Source organism: Montipora capricornis, chromosome 1 (assembly GCF_036669925.1).
Source record: "Montipora capricornis isolate CH-2021 chromosome 1, ASM3666992v2, whole genome shotgun sequence".
Taxonomy (NCBI): Eukaryota; Metazoa; Cnidaria; class Anthozoa; order Scleractinia; family Acroporidae; genus Montipora; species Montipora capricornis.
Window position 1 is genome coordinate 33,775,473 of NC_090883.1, and position 17,500 is coordinate 33,792,972.

Genomic DNA, 17,500 nt, shown 5'->3' on the forward strand with positions numbered 1-17,500 from the left:
ATTTGGCATTTTAAAAATACCCAAAAATATAAGAACCTGTAGAGCCTGGCAAAGAAAAAGAGGTACTTTTACAAAAAAATCACCCTAGAGAAAACTCCTGTTATAGACCTAATTGGCTAACTCAATGTTGTACCCAATTCAAACCCTTTGGGAAAAAAACGTTTTGTTTCAGGTATTTCCATATCATTTAAATATGAATGGTACATTATAATGCAAATACAATACACAAAGAATCTGAATCTCGGGAGATTTGAATTGGGTACAACATTGAGTTAGCCGATTAGGTCTATTGTGTATATGTTTTCTTTGATTGTCATTTTATTGGATTTTCTCTAGAAATAATTATGTTTTCCATAAAGCTACAGTGCAATACTGTCTATATATCTTATGAATAAAATATAGAAATTTATTGTTGTTCCTCTGAGAAATAAGAACCTATTAAGAAACTACATGTAATCAGTCTGAATTATGAAAAAATAGCCTAAAATATTAGAACCTGCTCAGCCTGACCTCGAAAATTCTAGGTTCTTATGTGTGGGTCTTTACTGTATTTTGCAGGGTTACCAGTAGTAACTTTTACCCTGTTATACAAGCATGACAGTATGCCATGTTTTCAGTTTCGCGGGCTTGGGAGATCCTTGAATTGTGTTCATCTTTTCATTACCAATCCAAATAAACTGAAAAACCAACTAGTAAGGTAGAATATGTATGGTAGAATTTTACCATGTGAGTTAAAAGAAGGAAAGTTTACCCCATCAAATTGGCCTTCAAGAATTTCCTGGCAGATCTGTTCATTTGAGGCACCCATGTTTTCAACTTCTGTTTTAAGTTCAGCCACTTTTTACCTTGCGCAGTTTTAAAGTTTGTTTCAAATCCTCCGCTGAGTTCGCTTTGACGTCAGTTCATATGACACTGGGGCACAACCAACTTGATTTTGAATAGAATTGTTTGCAGACAGGGGCTGTGGAACACTTTTGTTTACACTGGGTGACAGCCTGTGCAACCTTACATAATATGCACCACAGCACCTTAAACTGCTTATGAGGGCCACACAGCCAAACTTTATTTCCAAAAAGTTTTCTTAGCTTCAGGGAACAAATCACCTACTGACTTTGGGAGATATGTCCAGGTTTTACCCTAATTAGATGCACGCGGATTTCAATAAGCGTCACGAAGTGTCCCCTTGCTCTTCTCGCCAACTTCAACATCACTTGTGTCTCAGAATACAGACAATTTATGTCACAAAGTGTCCCCCAAATGCTACTCTTTAAGTGAAGATTAGCTGCTGCATTTACCCAAAGCTAAAAATAATGCTGACCTTTACCCTTACCTTATTGTTGAAAATAGGTAGCAAATGCTTAGACTTAAAGGGACACTTTGCGTTGGATGTCAAAATTGGGCGTGTATCTAATTAGGGTCAAACCTGGACATAAGTGGACTTTGGTAGTGACTTTAAATGTTTTAGCTTGTACAGGGGAGTTGTGCATTTGGACGCTGAACATCAGAGGCGGATAGTGGCATTCCTACAGGCTTGACATTTTTCCTTTAACATCATTTATGGGACGAGATTCTTCCTTGTAGGTTTTTTACATATACTATAAGTAAGTACTGATGAAGACATTGTTTACAATCTCTGAGGCTCAGCTGTGACTATTTTCTTTTTTTTTTTTTTTTTTAATTCTTCACAAAGATCAAACCTTCAATAACTCTTTTTTTTTAACTTTGATATAAGCTAGACTTAACTCTAGTGAATTGAAAAATGCAATGCATTTGTGGCAAATTTTATGATAAATTCAACTCAACAATCGAAATTGAAAGTTGACAATGGAAGCTAAGCTGAACACAATGTTGATGTGTAATTTTAAAGGAGTAACTGAAAAGGAAACACTTAAACACTGGGGGTCTCACGAATCTTTTTACGGAAGAAGTGTGCGGGAGATAAGCTGAAAATCAACTCTAAAGGAACCTATCCACGAATACTCAATACCTTTCCAAAAAAAAAAAAGGACAAAATTACCTTTTGCAAGGTCTAGCGATAGAGTACACCGAGCTGTAACGACAACAGCAGTCCGAAAACGATCTGTAGGAAACCTCACTGAACCGTAACGCAAGTGACAAGCTGCTTCCACATCAACTTGACTACCTCAAACTCGAATATCAGATCACCGGTCAGAGACAAGGCAATGACAAAAGAAGTGTTCACACTATTTTAATAGAAGTATAATAAGAATTCATCCTAGGTTTGCAGTCTCAACATAGTCCAAAAGCAAGTCTTGACACACTAATTCTAGACTGGATCTCTTATTAGCAGAGTCGGAGAACTCGAAATCTTACGGCAGAAAGATCTTTTCGAACAATTTGTGTACTGGTTATAACCTTGCAAGAAGGTTGAACTAAATACGATAAATTCACCGCTTCAAAACGTTTTTCAAAGCTTTACAGATCTTTTCAAAGTGACTGAATGAAATACCTGTGTAAAATGGTTGGCTAATCGCTTGCACTCAACACAACTTCTATGTGCTCTTCCACCGCGACACAATATGGCCGACGGTACAAGTCCTGATCTGTAAGTAAGATGCGCGCAAGCTCTTATGGGATTTTTGGCCGCTGGCGCGCTGTATTGCTCGATGTTCAAGAAAATCTCGTCTTAATTGTTATCGTACAAGAAAATACGAAAGTCTTTCTGCTTTGCAGAGTAAACGACTGCATAAACAGTGGCTCGTCCCCAAAACAGAATGCAATTCAATAAGACTCTCGAGCCTGTTTCCCACGCGACCTCAAAGTGGCTAATTAGCGAGTCGCACAACGTTTGACCTCATCTCCCTCAAGCCCAATTATTAGTAAAGGGCAAACGCAGGTTAAGAAAGATCTGTAAGACGGCGTTTCGAGCGTGACGAACGGCTAACGCTCGAAACCGCAGCTCACAAATGGAACTAACTCCGCCAAGAATCCACTGATTCCAAAACCAGCCAACACCACTTTTAATCATCTTATTTGTTTCATTTACCCATCGGTTGATTAGATCATTGCGAAAGGCAAAACCGCGTCCAAAAATTGGCTATAAAATCTCTTCATATCGCTGCAAATTTCACGGCAATTTCGTGGCGTAAGTAAGTTTGGATTGCGAAAGGTCTGAGTTGAGGTTTTCAATTCCAAAATGGGTCTAATTTTACAACTGTTCAGAGTCGGCCAAATTCCCGTAATATTAGCGACTTTTAGGCCGTGCCATCCTTTAGAAGAGTTTGTTAGTTATTTATCTGTTGGAGCAGTTTTAAGTTTTGGAAACTATTCAGCTGATGTGGACCTGCTATACCCACCCACCCATACACTCACAAAGGACAGCCACAACACCGGGAATTCCCCCCACTTTTCTCGCATAGTGTGCGGGCTTTTCAAAGCCAGTGCCTATCACCTGAGTACACTTTTACCCTTTTTTTTTCCTCTCTGAAATCATCCCAAAGACATCGTGGTATTTTTAAAACCTTTAAAATGAAATTTGACCTCTTTATTGGCTTTGAAAGACGGGAAAAGTGGTCATACTTTGATCAATAACCAAGCATTTAAGGTGAATTCCACAAAGGGTTAACGTCACAACCTTCTTTGCATTGAGATCAGCGACGCAAATTAATTTGTGACGTCAACCCAGTATCGAACCCATTCCCCTTCATTGCTCGGTTGTGGATCAAAGTATGACCACTCTTCCCGTCTTTCAAAGCCAATAAAGTGAAATTTCAGTCAAAAGGTTCCAAAAGCAACACGATGTAATTGGGATGATTACGGAAAATAAATAAAGTGGAAATGTGATTTGAGGTGATTGGCGCTTTAACGTCCCACGGGGAACTTATGAAAATGGAGGATATTTGTGAGACGGGGCCTCCGGTTTATATAGACCATACCCGAGACGACTTGAAAGTCTAACCATTTGTAGATGAAATTACAAAGGCAGCGCTTTCTTCTCGTTATTTTAAGATCCTGAGTGTTGATCCGGTCGGGGTTCGAACACGTGACCTCCACGCACGGCAGTCCGATGCTTGACCAACTGACCCACGTGAGTGAGTCATCGATATCATTACCTTCTCTTCGTTATCGTCTTCCGATCCTTGAGACTTAAGCTTCTCTATGTTCTCTTGCAAACGGGCCATTTCTTCCTGAAAGCAAATAGATGAAAATGTGGTTTTGGAATCAACACAGGCAGCCCAGATTCTATGCATATTCTTAACAAGAGCATGGGCTGTCTGTGTAAGGGTTAGGCGAAGTTAACGCTTTTTTGAAATACCTTGCAATGAGCTCTGAACTCTTGCTCTTGCTTTTTAAGATTCTCATTCATCGCCACGATGGAACGAAGCTTTTGTAGAACGCTTAAAAGGAAAAGAAGAGAAAAAACCGCCTGTTTACATGGAACATTGCAAATTCTGTTACAGATTTCAATGGTGTTTAAAATGAATCCGTGCAAATTTTGAGACCAGTCGCGGCATTTGTTTACATCTCTGCTGTGATTGGTTAAGCTAATGCTCTTACCCAATCACGTTGTAGCAAAGTGCAGTACGCGGCAAATCAAACATGCCTTTCTGGAGTCCGTTTCTCGAGACTACCGAAACCTTTGGGGCCTTTTTCGGGTGTCAAAATTCGCTCTGTATCTCAAGAAACGAGAAGGTTTAAGTCGTCATACTTCACAATTATTCTGCTCCTTGTTATCTTGAAAACATCTTAAAAGATCAGCTTACCAAAACAAGCAGATGGCAGTTGCACAAATGACTTTTCGGGTCCTTCAACAAACGGGCCCCTGGTCCCTGAGTTAAGCTAAGCTGTACATGCTCACCAAGAAATTCAAATGTGTACGTTGCATCGACCGATGAAGATCGGAGACAATGGGCATTTGCAGCAACGTGTACTGCAGAAACGCAGCTAATCCGGCTAAAATAGCGATACCCGACAGCTATCGCTCGTCTCCTTATATCTGTATCGTGCTTTTGTTACTTTCTTTTATGTCAAATTTGATTTTAAAAAGAGCAAAATGTAACTTAAAATTGCGACCTTACAACATTCTTGCTTAGCAACCAAAAAACATAAGTAGATTCCAGGCCTTAACCGCGCTAACTGTGCAAAACCTTGCACGGTTCGGGTGATTTCATGAGTCCGCACGAATATTGGAACAGTGTCGGTAAAAAAGTTGACCTGCTTTTTTTAGGTCCCAAACTTGCATACTTAGCCGTTCGAAAATTCGTCCAGTTTCACCGGTTCCGTGTGAGTGCAGGGTGGAACCGTGCAAAAATTTGTAAACGGGGTCTTAGATACACATGAATGGTTGTACGTTCACAGAATTAGGGTGGTTCGCCCCAAATATAGTAAACAAGTTGGCCTCCAAAGTGGAGTGAGTTCGCCCCACGATGGATAAACATTTTAATTTCTAAAAAGATTGTAGATATCTAAGGTCAATGATCGCTTCCAAAGTGGATCGAGTTTGCCCCACGATCGATTAACGTTTTAGGTTAAAACTCTAAGGTCAACTCGCAACGGGGCGAAACCACTGGGTTCCTTTTCACCAACCTTGCATTTTCGCCATTGTCAATATCATTGAATTTGTCCATCTCTTCACAGATTCTTTCTCCGCGAGAAACAACCTGCAAACAAAAACCAGTAAACAAGCTGAAAAACCCAAGAAAGAACTGGACGAGTATTTCCCGGTCTGAAGTCATTTCCTTACAATTAAACTTAGCAGAATTTAACTTTTAATACCTGAGATAGTTCTTCCTCGGCGTTGGATAAAGTCTCCTTTAGTTTGTCGTCTTTTTCCTGTACCTACAAGAACAACATAGAGTTGAGGGCAACGCAGGAGCACGAGATAATCTTGTCAACTGCAAGGCGACTCATGCGATCACATTTTCAACAAACGAAAAAAATTGAAACATAATGCCTTAACTATGTTGCGAATGCTGCTATTATTTGGTATTGTTGAAACTTTATTTTTTTTAGTCGTTATTTCACTTGTTTAGCTTTTTGTGGGGCTATGAAAATGGCTTTCAAATGAGAGCGTGTCCTCGATCTAAGCACAACAAGAAACCCACACAACACGTCACTTTGAACCAGAATCGTTCCTGAGAAATCTTTCTACTCCTCTCTGCAAAGAAAGCGAAAAAACAAGGATACTTTAGCCGTTGAAAAGTTGATATTTTTTTACGCCTGGTGCACAAGTCGACTTTGGACCTTTGGCCCAGCTTTGAAGTTGACAAGCTGGTCGGCAAGATGTTGTCGACGACAATTTTCTCAAGTAAAGAAAATAATATAAAACAGTTTGCTTTGCATGAGAAGAGTTCAATTATCACGAACCATTCTAACGACACGTACATGCATCCTGTATGAATGAATCAATAATGTATGAGTAAAATACATTGGGGAAGGGGTTAGTCCTCATCATCATCTGACGAAGAACTTACCAAGGAGACCACAGAGTTAAACACAGTGCAGTCAACGTACTTGTTCTAACTTCTTCTCCTGCACAGAAATTTGTTTTTCCAGAGAAGCCACCATTCTCTTGTGTGTCTGCTCTCCTCCAGTCCTTTCCCCTCGAGCCTCCAAATTCTCCTGTAACTCGGCTTGCTGTTAAAATACAAGGAAGAGTTACGTTTTTGCAAACGATGGCCGTGTAGCACTTATGTTTCAACAGACTTAACTGATTATAGTGTCAAGTGAAGCTATGATCCTCGCAGTTAAGAACGCAATTTTTGCAATTGCGTAAAGAAGTCTGAAAATTCAGGATTTCAACAGGGTTTGAACCCGTGACCTCGCGATACCGGTGCGACGCTCTAACCAACTGAGCTATGAAGCCACTGACGTTGGGAGCTGGTGACCAGCAGTTCATTGCCGTGACCTTAATATCTTCAGTTCCCACGGCCTGCTCCCATAGAGCAGTAGAGCAGCGGTGATCTAACCCGAAGGTCGTGGGTTCAATTCCCACCCTGGTCAGAGTTTTCTCTGTCCTTGCATGGGCTCATTTCCATTAGTAGGGCTAATGCTCACATGGTTCATACGGGGTAGTATACTAGCACTTCACATTACACTCTAATCAGTTTAAGTCTGTTCAAATATAAATGCTTCACGGTCAACGTTTGCAAAAAAACGTAATCCTTCCTTGTACAAGCACGTGTTCATTGCCGTGACTTTAAGATCGTCAGTTCCCACGGCCTGCTCCCGTCTGACCTTGTAGCTCAGTCGGTAGAGCAGCGGTGATCTAACCTGAAGGTCGTGGGTTCAATTCCCACCCTGGTCAGAGTTTTTCTCTGTCCTTGTGTGGGCCCATTTCCATTAGTAGGGCTAACGCTCACATGGCCCACATGGGACAGAAACCTAGCACTTCACCTGACACTCTAATCAGTTAAGTCTGTTCAAATATAAGTGCTTCACGGCCAACATTTGCAAAAAAACGTAATCCTTTTGTGTAAAGTGCTTGTAAAAGGTCAACTTTTGAAGAAAACATACCAACAATAAAGCGCAACACTTTCGAAAGTAAAAACGTTGTTTTCGAATGTGGCAATTCCAGAGAAAGTTAACATTTCTACCCAGCATATTATTTAGGCAACCTATGTTCATCAGAATACCCCTAGAAAATCTGTCAGTACTTCGAGCAAAATTACCACCATGTTCCATACATACCCGTTCAGCATACTCAGACGCAATCTGTGAGATTTCCTCTGATTGAAGTCCAACGATTGATCCAACTGTACTGGATGATAGTGCACCCTGAAAATAATACCGGTAATCATTTGATTATTGTCCACAGAAAATGAACGTTATCTACGCAAATGAACCCCCTCACTGCCTTACCTCTTTTCCTTCCATAACAGACATTCCCTTCAGCAATGATTTTAGACGTTTCTGGAACAAATAATTTCAAGCAATTGGATTTTTTTCAAATCAAGATAAAACACTAAATGTTACTATTTTTTCGCGGTGTGCAAAACATGTCACCTTAGTGTAAACCAAAAACCATTCAGAAGACCATATGCATGTACAGTAGTTCCCCAGTATCTCTGTTCAGTGGTAGAGCTAGAGTATCCACCAGAGACGGATTTAAACTAGTAGGAACCATATGCAAACCTGTCAGTATTTCACTTGATTACAATACCTGCTCCACCACATATTCATCTTCTTCACTGGCCGATTCTGACCTCATTCTTCCAGGGATGGCGGCCCCAGCAGCCTTTTTCTTCTCAGCTTGCTCCTTTTCCTAGTACAAAAGGAAGTAAAACAATGACATTCACATTCTTGTCACTGATCATCAAATATCTCTACTGGAGCCATTTGCAGCACAATCACAAGGTCATCAGCCTAATCATATCCCTTTCAAACCCGGCCATTTTTTTCGCCTGTGAATATCGTTCGTTAAGAAAATCATGATTGTCTCTTATTGACTTACTTTGTCTCTCTGCTCTTTGCTAAATCCATACTGCCTGTGGAATTTTAACAATACAAATTTAGCACCAATAAACTCAAAAAAACAATGGAATTTAAGAGAAAGAATGGGCTCCTACTTTGGAGGTTAGTGAATGTGATTGTGTAGCTACAGATGATTTTAAACAAAAAACTTAAAACAATAATCATTATTGTTTCTTCATCACACAGAGTTAAACATCAGTGACATTCAATCAAGGTGAAAAGAGCATTTCTGTCATGACCCATTCTTCTCAGGAAAATGGATGACCACTCCGCGCATCATAGTAAAATGAATAATCATTGTCATATTGTATGGGTGGTTTTCATGTAACATCATTGCTGCCACATTGGTTGGCAAAACCAAAAGATCTCTCGTTGGCTCCTCTTGTTTGTCCACCAGAAATAATTATGTGCACTGTAAAGTTCAATTCAACATTGATTGCAACAACATTGTTCTCGCGTTTGAAGGTTTTAAGGTTTCATAACCAGTCCCTTGATTGGGAGTTGGCAACCGAATCAAGCGAAACATAAAAATAACTACTTAAAACATTTAACCAAGGTTTGAATAAAACAGCAAGTACAAAAGGAGGCACGGATGGGCAAAATTGGAGAAGATTATAATAGATTTTGATTGGGATTTTTGAAAATTTACTGTTCAGCCTAAAAGTTTTTCAAAGTTTATCTCCGTTGTTTGTAACTCAAGTTCTGTATGCTTGACAGACAGGCTTTGATTTGAGTTGTTTAAAAGTAGTTTCTGGGTTAACGTTACGTTACACACATAGCAACTACACAAAATGGTTAAACTACACAAAATAAACTGCAGAGCCATGACACAGCCCCTTTGAAGAGCTGGTAGGCATTAAAGGGGCACTATCATGCTTAATTTGCTGTTTTTAGGTCAAAAATAGGCAAAAATCTAATTAAATTAGTAATTAGGGTCGTGTGCGCTAATTGTTTGTGCACAACGTTACTGCGCAGGTAACACCACTGTAATATGTCACGCATTACTTCGAGGATTAGCAAAGTTGCAAAAAAACCGTAGACGATAAGTCTTGCACAGTGCTGGATCAGAGAAGATAGTGATCAGTCAAAATTGATTAAAAAATATTTTTGAAAGTCAAGTAGACTACTGCACGACTGATATTTGGGTTGTTTTATCAATCTGTTGTGCACTAGTCTACATGACTTTCACAAATATTTTTCAAGAATTAGTTAAAATAACACAGGCAGCAAAAACGCCGGGGAAAAATTCCAGGCCAGCAAAAGAATGGCATATTTATTTCCAAATCAAAAACGTTTGCTTAGGCCTAATTAGGCCTAAGGTTAGCTTTTATGAGTGTTTAGGATAGTTTTTACTCTCTGTATTGGTAAAACAATGACCTGTGATTCCGGATTCCGGATTCCGGAGTCCGGGTTGCCCTGGAAAAGCTCTGTACGGTGGCCAATTCCGTTGATAAAACCAAATTTTTGTACCTTTTTTAACATTTTCTTTCCTCGTGCCATCGAATTTCGGTAGTGGTTGCAACAGATAGAGCTTACGAAAACGCTCGTCAAGCATGAACTCTACTGTATACCACATCCCTAGCGGCATGAAATTATCCAACAATCCCACTCCTAAAAACCTATGCACTCTAACAGTTTATTTTTATGATTTTCGATGGGTGAGCAGATGAGGCTACATCCCGCTATTATGACCCATTTCTTGAAATTAAGGCATTTTTCCACTGCCATTTTCTCCGAAAGTCGGTGACCCCCAATTTGTTTTTTCATTTTTGGAGTAAGTACTTCATGACCTAACTCTAGGCGAGAAATGAAGAAATCTCACCATAGAAAGATTTTGGCGCAAACGTCCTTAAGGTCACACATACAACTATCCTGACAAGATATGAAATATATTTATAGCACAAAGCGCTATTTGTGTTTCATTTTTAGTGTCTTTCTGAAGATAAAACTTGAAAGCCATGGCCAGTTTTTTCAAGTTTCAATCCATTTCCTTCCTCTCAATCCTTGGCTGGAATCAACAAAGAATAGCTTCAGTGCACTTCAGTGGTCATTGGCAACAAAACTACAGCATTATTTTTTGTTTTTTACTGATGCAAGTATGACTCTTTCAGTGTTTTGAAGTTTGACTAGAATAGCATGACAATGTCCCTTTAACCCAAACATTTAGGATGTCTCAATCCCACATTGATGAAAGAGATTTTTTGCTAATAATTGCTTGTGCCCTTACCAACCATACTCCAGTAGTGTTGTTCGAACTCTTGTTTCTTCGTCACTTTTAGAGATAGATTCTGGTTTGCGGTACCTTCGACGTGGTTTGTAGGTTTCCTGGGACAAAAGGTGAGTTATGAACATGTGTAAATGATAATAGGTAATGGTAAGAAATCTGATCCTATAAACGCATCATCCAATTCATTGGCTGATGTGTTTGCCAATGTGTCACCAACAATGACCAACACACAACCAACTTGTTGGTCAACACACGGAAAACAAGTTGGGCAACATGGCGAAGCACAACATCTGACTCTTGACTCTCCAGAATAGTTACCCATGTTTAAGAATTAAATCACCTAAACAATGCATTACCTCAAAAGTTTTTTATTTGGCTCGGCCATGTGTCAAAGTGTTTCTTAGTACATGTATATGTACCTAAGATCGGGCACATTGTCGTGGTGAGTGAGTTTGCTTGTTAAACTGGTGGTCCAGTCTCGTTTACTCTTTAATTTCATTTCAGGACACGTTGACATAAGTTTCAAATAACGTTTTTCAATAATTATTCCTTTCTTTCAAATGCAATACTGTAGTCAATTTGTTGGCAAAAAAATAGTGGTTATAATGCTTAAGTTAGAAGTCATTTGTTTGCCTGATCTCAAACCACAGAATCACAGCCATGCATATGTAATTACCAGTAGCTCTGAGCTGGTTAAGATTAATGTTAAAAAAGTAATTAATGTTAAAAATTATGTTTTGATGGTGGATGAAAACCAAAGCACCTGGAGATAAATGCTCCCAGTAAGATTAAGATGGACTGAAACTCCGCCCACATATACAAACTTCGTGGCCACAGCCTACGGACATTTTTCAGTTTGCTTTAAACTACCTGACAACCACATGCCTCAGTCTTCATTATGATGTACTAGATAAGATAGGCCAAAACAAGTCTGTGATGATTGGAAAGAGAGCGGGTTTTCATAATAAATTATTAATAATTGCATGAATAGGAAACTAACAAAACAGTCATTTCAAAACTCCTACAATTAAAATATAATTGCTCGAGCGAGCACAGTGAGTGAGAGCAACACTAATCTTGTAATGCATCCTGGGGCTATCGTGCAATGAATCTTGAGATTGCATGCCTGAGTTCGCCAGATTATAAATGCTATGCCTTGCGGTTTGGGTTCTGAGGTACACTTGCATTTCTTCAGGCCGTCGAATTACAGTCTTCGGATTGCCGTCGGACACAGAGCGCCACCGAACGAATGCTCCGCTAATCACATGGCAGCTGAAAAACCATAATATTTGTTTCTTTGAGTTGTGGCAGATTTGTGTCGTGGCGGATTTTCCTCTGGATTTTCCTGTTGTTTTCATGGTAAGTATCATCATGACTCGACTTAGATATATTATTGAAAGTTGTCAGAGCTTTCAAACTGTGTTGTTCTCTGGTTTGAGAAACATTTCGAAACAGGTTCTTGGCATTGTCGGTCTAGTTGGGAACGAGGGCAGTTGCATGTTATGTCAATGGCTACCATCACCATCGACTACTACAAGGCGTTTGGTCTTACAAAATCTCCCTTCTTTGGGGCTGCCTGCATTGATCAGGTCTCCTCCTACTTTAGCATTTCCCTTCTCATTGAGAACGACTAGTAATAAAGTCTACATAATTATATGCATATATACCTACCTTTAGAATTTCCATTCCACTTACACACTTTGGCTTCCTTGTTAAAAATTCCTTATCCTAAAGAGAATATTTATGAAGACAATAAAACTGGAAAAATTTTCATGTGTCGTGTTGACAGCAAGCTGTTGAGCAAATGAGAACTCCACCTTTAATTTAACTGCATGCTTACTTTTCATGTTGAAATGCAAGAAAAAGGTTGAAATAAGAAGATATAATATTATTATTTATCGCAATGAAGTGTGTGACAAAGAAAAAGTTCAATTCACCTTGTAAACATTGAAAAAAGAAAACAGCATACAGAAAAAAGTAGACAACACAAACAGCTCATCAAATACCTCAGGTGTTGAGTGGTGCTTGTTAAACTGAGACACAGAAAACTCTCGAATGTAGTCGCCCATTTCTTCTTTTCTTTCAATTGCTTTCTTGACCAGCCACTAGGAAAAATAAAAGGTTTGAAATAGCATTAACCCATTGACTCCTGGGGCTGCCCCATTGAAGAGTAAAATCGTCTGGCGTTAGACAGAGTAAAATAGAGTAAAGTATGGCTGTTTTAAGCCGGTCTAGGGGTGAAAGGGTTAAGCCCTACTAAGACGGCCACTTAGAGATTTTACACTGTCTAACGTCAGGTGATTTTGCTCATCAATAGGAACCCCCTAAGAGCCAAAGGATTACAACTGTAGCATCATTTATGTCTAAACAAACATTCCCTGCTAGCAGAAGTTTCTTTTCTTTTTGTGTTCGCTGGACTGAAGAGTACAGACCCTATGCAAAAATGGCTGCTTTAAATTACTCTTTTGTTCATATTCAAAATAGCCCAACTAACCTCGTTTTCGAGACAAGAATTCTAAAGAATTTGTTGTCCCGAACGAGGTTAGTTGGGCTATTTTAAATATGAACAAAAGAATAATTTAAAGGCAGCCATTTTTGCATAGGGTCTGTGGGAAAAGAGACCCCTACCATGGGTTGCAACTCACTTTGTTCCAACCGCTGTCCATGAACCTTGGACGACATTCTTCAAACCGCATGCCCCATGACATGTTTGCTGGCTGTGACTCGAGCCTGCTGTGTCCTGCGCATTCCTTTATAGTACATTGTAATCCCGCTGTTGTTACGTGAGCATACACAACATGAAGTATCACGTGAGGATTTGGTTGCTACCGGTAAGTTTGTTTGTTGTTTTATTTGTTTGAGCCAGTTGAAGTTATGGCAGCTATTCAGCTGATGTGGACCTGCTAATTACCCACCCACCCATATACACACAGAGGACAGCCACAACACTGGGAATTTCATCCCCTACTCTTCTCGAATAGTGTGTGGGTTCTCTAACGTCCCACAGGGAACTAATGAACCTGGAAGTTATTTGTGAGACAGGACCTCCGGCTTATCGTCCTTATCCGAAAAGGAAACTTCTGCTAGCGGGGAAAATTAAACACTATGGTCCTTTAAAAACTGAACTCCTCAATAAAAATACACCATACCTGCTGGAATTAGTAGTGGCAACACCAGTCTTCTAAAATCTCACTCAGCTTTAATAAATTTTTGTATACAACATATAATGTAGTAGGCTTGTCTTTGGCCATTTAAAACCAAAACAATGTGTAACCTATCGTTCAAATACAATTCCACGTTTTACTTAGCATTATATTTTAGACCGCTAGGAAAGTGTGTGAGACTGACATTGTTTGCACAAAATTTGAGGGAAGGGAGGGGGGGCCCTTTTATGAACTTGAGGCTGTGGGGGATTATTAGAGCATTCACGGTATTTGTTCGGCCCTGAAATAATGATGATGATGATGATAATGATGATGACGAGGATGATGATCAGTACTGCTGGTCATCTGCTTCTATAGCACTTCATGTTAGCACTTTAGTGTTAATGTTAACTTTCTTCTACCTAAGAGAAATTCCCCAATACTAGCTTATGCAACATGGAAGTCATTAAGGATTAAACCCACATCACATTTGGTTGGAGGCAACGAGAAAGGCCAAAAATTACCTGTACCACTGGGAAAATATTGATGAAATCCAAGCCTTGAATTTGATGCGGCTCCAAGCAATGAGGACATTTCATGCGGGGAAGAACTGCAACGATCTTCTCTGTCAAAGCTCTAAGAAAAAAAAAATAATTACATGTACTTCCTAAATGTAGTTTATTACTGGGGTACAAAATATGAAAGTTACTCCAAGCAGACCAGTTGACTCATTTGGTTGAGAATCAGACTGCATGTGGTTACTTTCAAACTTTACCACAAGCACCGCAGAGGTCAGTGGCAAAAATGTATCTTGATAGCTACACTTATCGGATGAACAAAAGCAGCCTTCACAACTGCCATCCATTCCAAATTATTGAGATACAGTTACTGTATTGAAACACATTGTACACATATATCTCAAAGTCCTTTTGTAATCTCACATCTTTTGTCCGATGGTGGAATTTTCTTGGAATAATAAGTCAACATCAATGTCAAAGTCACAAACTGAAATACACCACGTCATACCACCAACAACCTAGAAGACAAAAACACAAATCATTGTCTTAAACAAAGTTCCTTAAGAAACTACATTGTAACCTTCACGCCATCTGTGCATTACAGATGGCCCTGCAAGAATTCCTCAACACAAGCTAGAAATTGTTTCTTTCATGCTCAGTATGATTTTCTTCCAATTTCCGGAGTTCAAAAAGTATTTTTAATTTGTAATTTGTTTTAAATTCGTAATTCATAGTTAGTGTTTTCGGTTTGTTTGTAATTTAGCTTAGTTAGCGAGGACCTTCGAAAATCCAAGCATCTTTTGTTCAGGACCGAGTCAGAACCCGGGGAATGGGTCTATTCCTGACGTGACGTCACAATCTACTTTGCATGCATGTTTACAAAGAGTTAATGCAATGTAAATCAGTTTGTGACGTCACATCAGGAATAGAACCACGCCCTTTATGACTAGGTCGCGAACAAAAGATCGATGCTTGGATTTTCGTAACTTTCGAAGCCTATAAAATGGCAGAATTTGTTAAAAAAAGGAAAAAATTGCCGCATTGCTTTTCGAACAGGTGCAAAGATTCATTTCAGCGAAAAAAAAAATTGGAGCTAGGGGCACTTTAAAAAACAGGCCCCCATCGCCCTGAACTATCAGACAGTGGAAAAAATTGAAAAGGGCAAGGGATTTGGGGGAGGACACCAAAATAAACTCGCATGAACCATGCTGGAGGACAGAACTCCTAACGTTCATGCTGGTAGAACAAATACCACAAGTATGATGTATAAAACTACCATGCATATGCCTACAAACCAACCACTGACCACGAGCAAAATGATCTTTGTTGTTAATTCCTTTAAATTGCATTTAAATGGATAAAAACAACCACGTCAGCTACATGTATGCTGTGATCCTTTCAATTTAAGTTACCGGTAGTTAGGCACAACATAGTCAAAATAGCTAGTGGTTAGTGCACTTGACTTTCACTGAATTGATCTTCGCAGGCAGTAGTACTATACTCCTCTGGAAGAAGGTTTGCTCTCAACCACCTTCACACCTTATCGAATGGTGACAATCCCTTTATCCTTGCCCTGAAATATCCTGCCGCAAGTAGGAGTTCAATGGTTTCAGCCATCTTGACATTTTGCTCCTCATCTTCACGGGTTTCAATCTGTGCAAAAAACAAAGTGAGTTTGCCACTGAAGAGATCTTAATAAAAACAGCCTAAGAAACTTTGAAGTTGAAAGAAATGTTTATATCTCATCGAGTCCTTTCATGGGAACACAAGTATCCAAAAAAAAGTGACCCTTTTCGCAACTGCGTGGCTTCATATCTCAGTTGGTAAAGCATTGTACTGTCATCGCAGAGGTCATGGGTTCGAATGCTGTTGAAGCAACCTGAATTATTCAGCTGCCTGTAAGTGACAATGTTTAAATTGTTCAGCTTTTAAGTGCGAGGAACATTTCCCTCTTTGGACTTTGAAGTTCTTGTGCATTTTCAATGGAATCAAGGTACGTGATATGATATTTTTGGAGTCCAAATAAATATCATTTTCATTTCCAAGGAGTGACTAAGCAAATTAATTATCAGTATTAATTGTGAGTGAGGGAAGGGGTGAACTGATATGTGGCATCAAGTGTCCCAGAAATTTATAACCGAGACTGTAGAGTTACTGATAAAATTGTGGCCCTAGGTGCACAGCTTTTATCCCCCTTCCTCTGTCAATGCTCTGTTTTACGCGTATTCAAAGCTATAGGTATACAAATCAGAGGAAAGTCGGAAACAGATGTTGATCAAATGAAACCGGGGATCATGCACCAAACTGGCGACCTCCGGCTCAGAAGGCCACACACTAACCGACTAAACTACATCTGTGTCTAAGAGGTTTAACCCATTGACTTCTGAACCCTCTCGGGACCGGCATGTACTAAAACCCGAAACACCGAAACGAAACCATTGGAACGAAACCACCGAAACCACCGGAACCGCCGAAACCATCGAGACACCGGATTGAACAAAACGATCGAGACAGCCTGAATGTCACCACCGTTATTGAATTTTGGGCGGATTGTCATGAATAATAATTTCTCGAATAGTTTCCTCTGATTTTCCTGCTTCAGTTGTTCTTTTATCACAATCTTTGCAGTTTCCCAAACGTAAAAAGAATGAAATCAAAAGATTCTTTTATTTTTCCCTCTTAACAACTCAAACTATGTCACGCAATGTAAAGCGTTTCCCCATGACCACACAGCGGCCACAAACAACGGCACATCCAGTGACGGAAGGCTTGCAGAAAATCTGAAGCGAGTCGCGTGAAAACGACGTCGCAAACAGTGCAAAGACCAAGGCAACAAACAGAAAGTACGAGGGAATAAGGTGTATGACGTAAGAATGTTAAGACATTTTTAAACATTTACATTTCGAAGTGTTTTGTTCAGATTGTTAAGCTGTTCCGGTGGTTCCGTTGGTTTTGTTTCGGTGGTTCCGGTGGTTTCGTTTCGGTGTTTCGGGTTTTAGTACATGCCCTCGGGACCCCGCCCCCCTCTCCCACATACAAGTAAAATCATCTGGTGTTAGTCCAAATAAATCTATCAAGTTTCACTTCTACAGTATGAGTTAACTGGATACACCCATTGATGACTGAGCCCCCCTTCCCCCCCCCCCCCCCCCCCCATGGATGAGTAAAATTGTCTGGCA

General features: G+C 39.8%; 1 protein-coding gene across 4 annotated transcripts in view; it reads right to left on the reverse strand.

The window, feature by feature from the left end:
* LOC138039321 (coiled-coil domain-containing protein 93-like) overlaps positions 1-17,500 on the reverse strand; it is a 113,491-nt gene that overhangs the window by 95,068 nt on the left and 923 nt on the right. For all 4 annotated transcript variants that reach the window (XR_011130449.1, XM_068885507.1, XM_068885508.1 and 1 more), the window contains exons 2-16: positions 15,861-15,974; positions 14,745-14,839; positions 14,328-14,439; positions 12,667-12,765; positions 12,332-12,388; positions 10,661-10,758; positions 8,414-8,447; positions 8,123-8,224; positions 7,822-7,872; positions 7,651-7,737; positions 6,475-6,597; positions 5,737-5,799; positions 5,548-5,621; positions 4,277-4,358; positions 4,074-4,148 (exon numbers count right to left, since the gene is read on the reverse strand). Coding sequence is in view for 3 of the 4 variants with exons in the window: in XM_068885507.1 (XP_068741608.1) it covers positions 4,074-4,148; positions 4,277-4,358; positions 5,548-5,621; positions 5,737-5,799; positions 6,475-6,597; positions 7,651-7,737; positions 7,822-7,872; positions 8,123-8,224; positions 8,414-8,447; positions 10,661-10,758; positions 12,332-12,388; positions 12,667-12,765; positions 14,328-14,439; positions 14,745-14,839; positions 15,861-15,974 (1,266 nt within the window). In the remaining variant the exon portion in view is untranslated. The remainder of the gene's footprint in view (positions 1-4,073; positions 4,149-4,276; positions 4,359-5,547; positions 5,622-5,736; positions 5,800-6,474; positions 6,598-7,650; positions 7,738-7,821; positions 7,873-8,122; positions 8,225-8,413; positions 8,448-10,660; positions 10,759-12,331; positions 12,389-12,666; positions 12,766-14,327; positions 14,440-14,744; positions 14,840-15,860; positions 15,975-17,500) is intronic.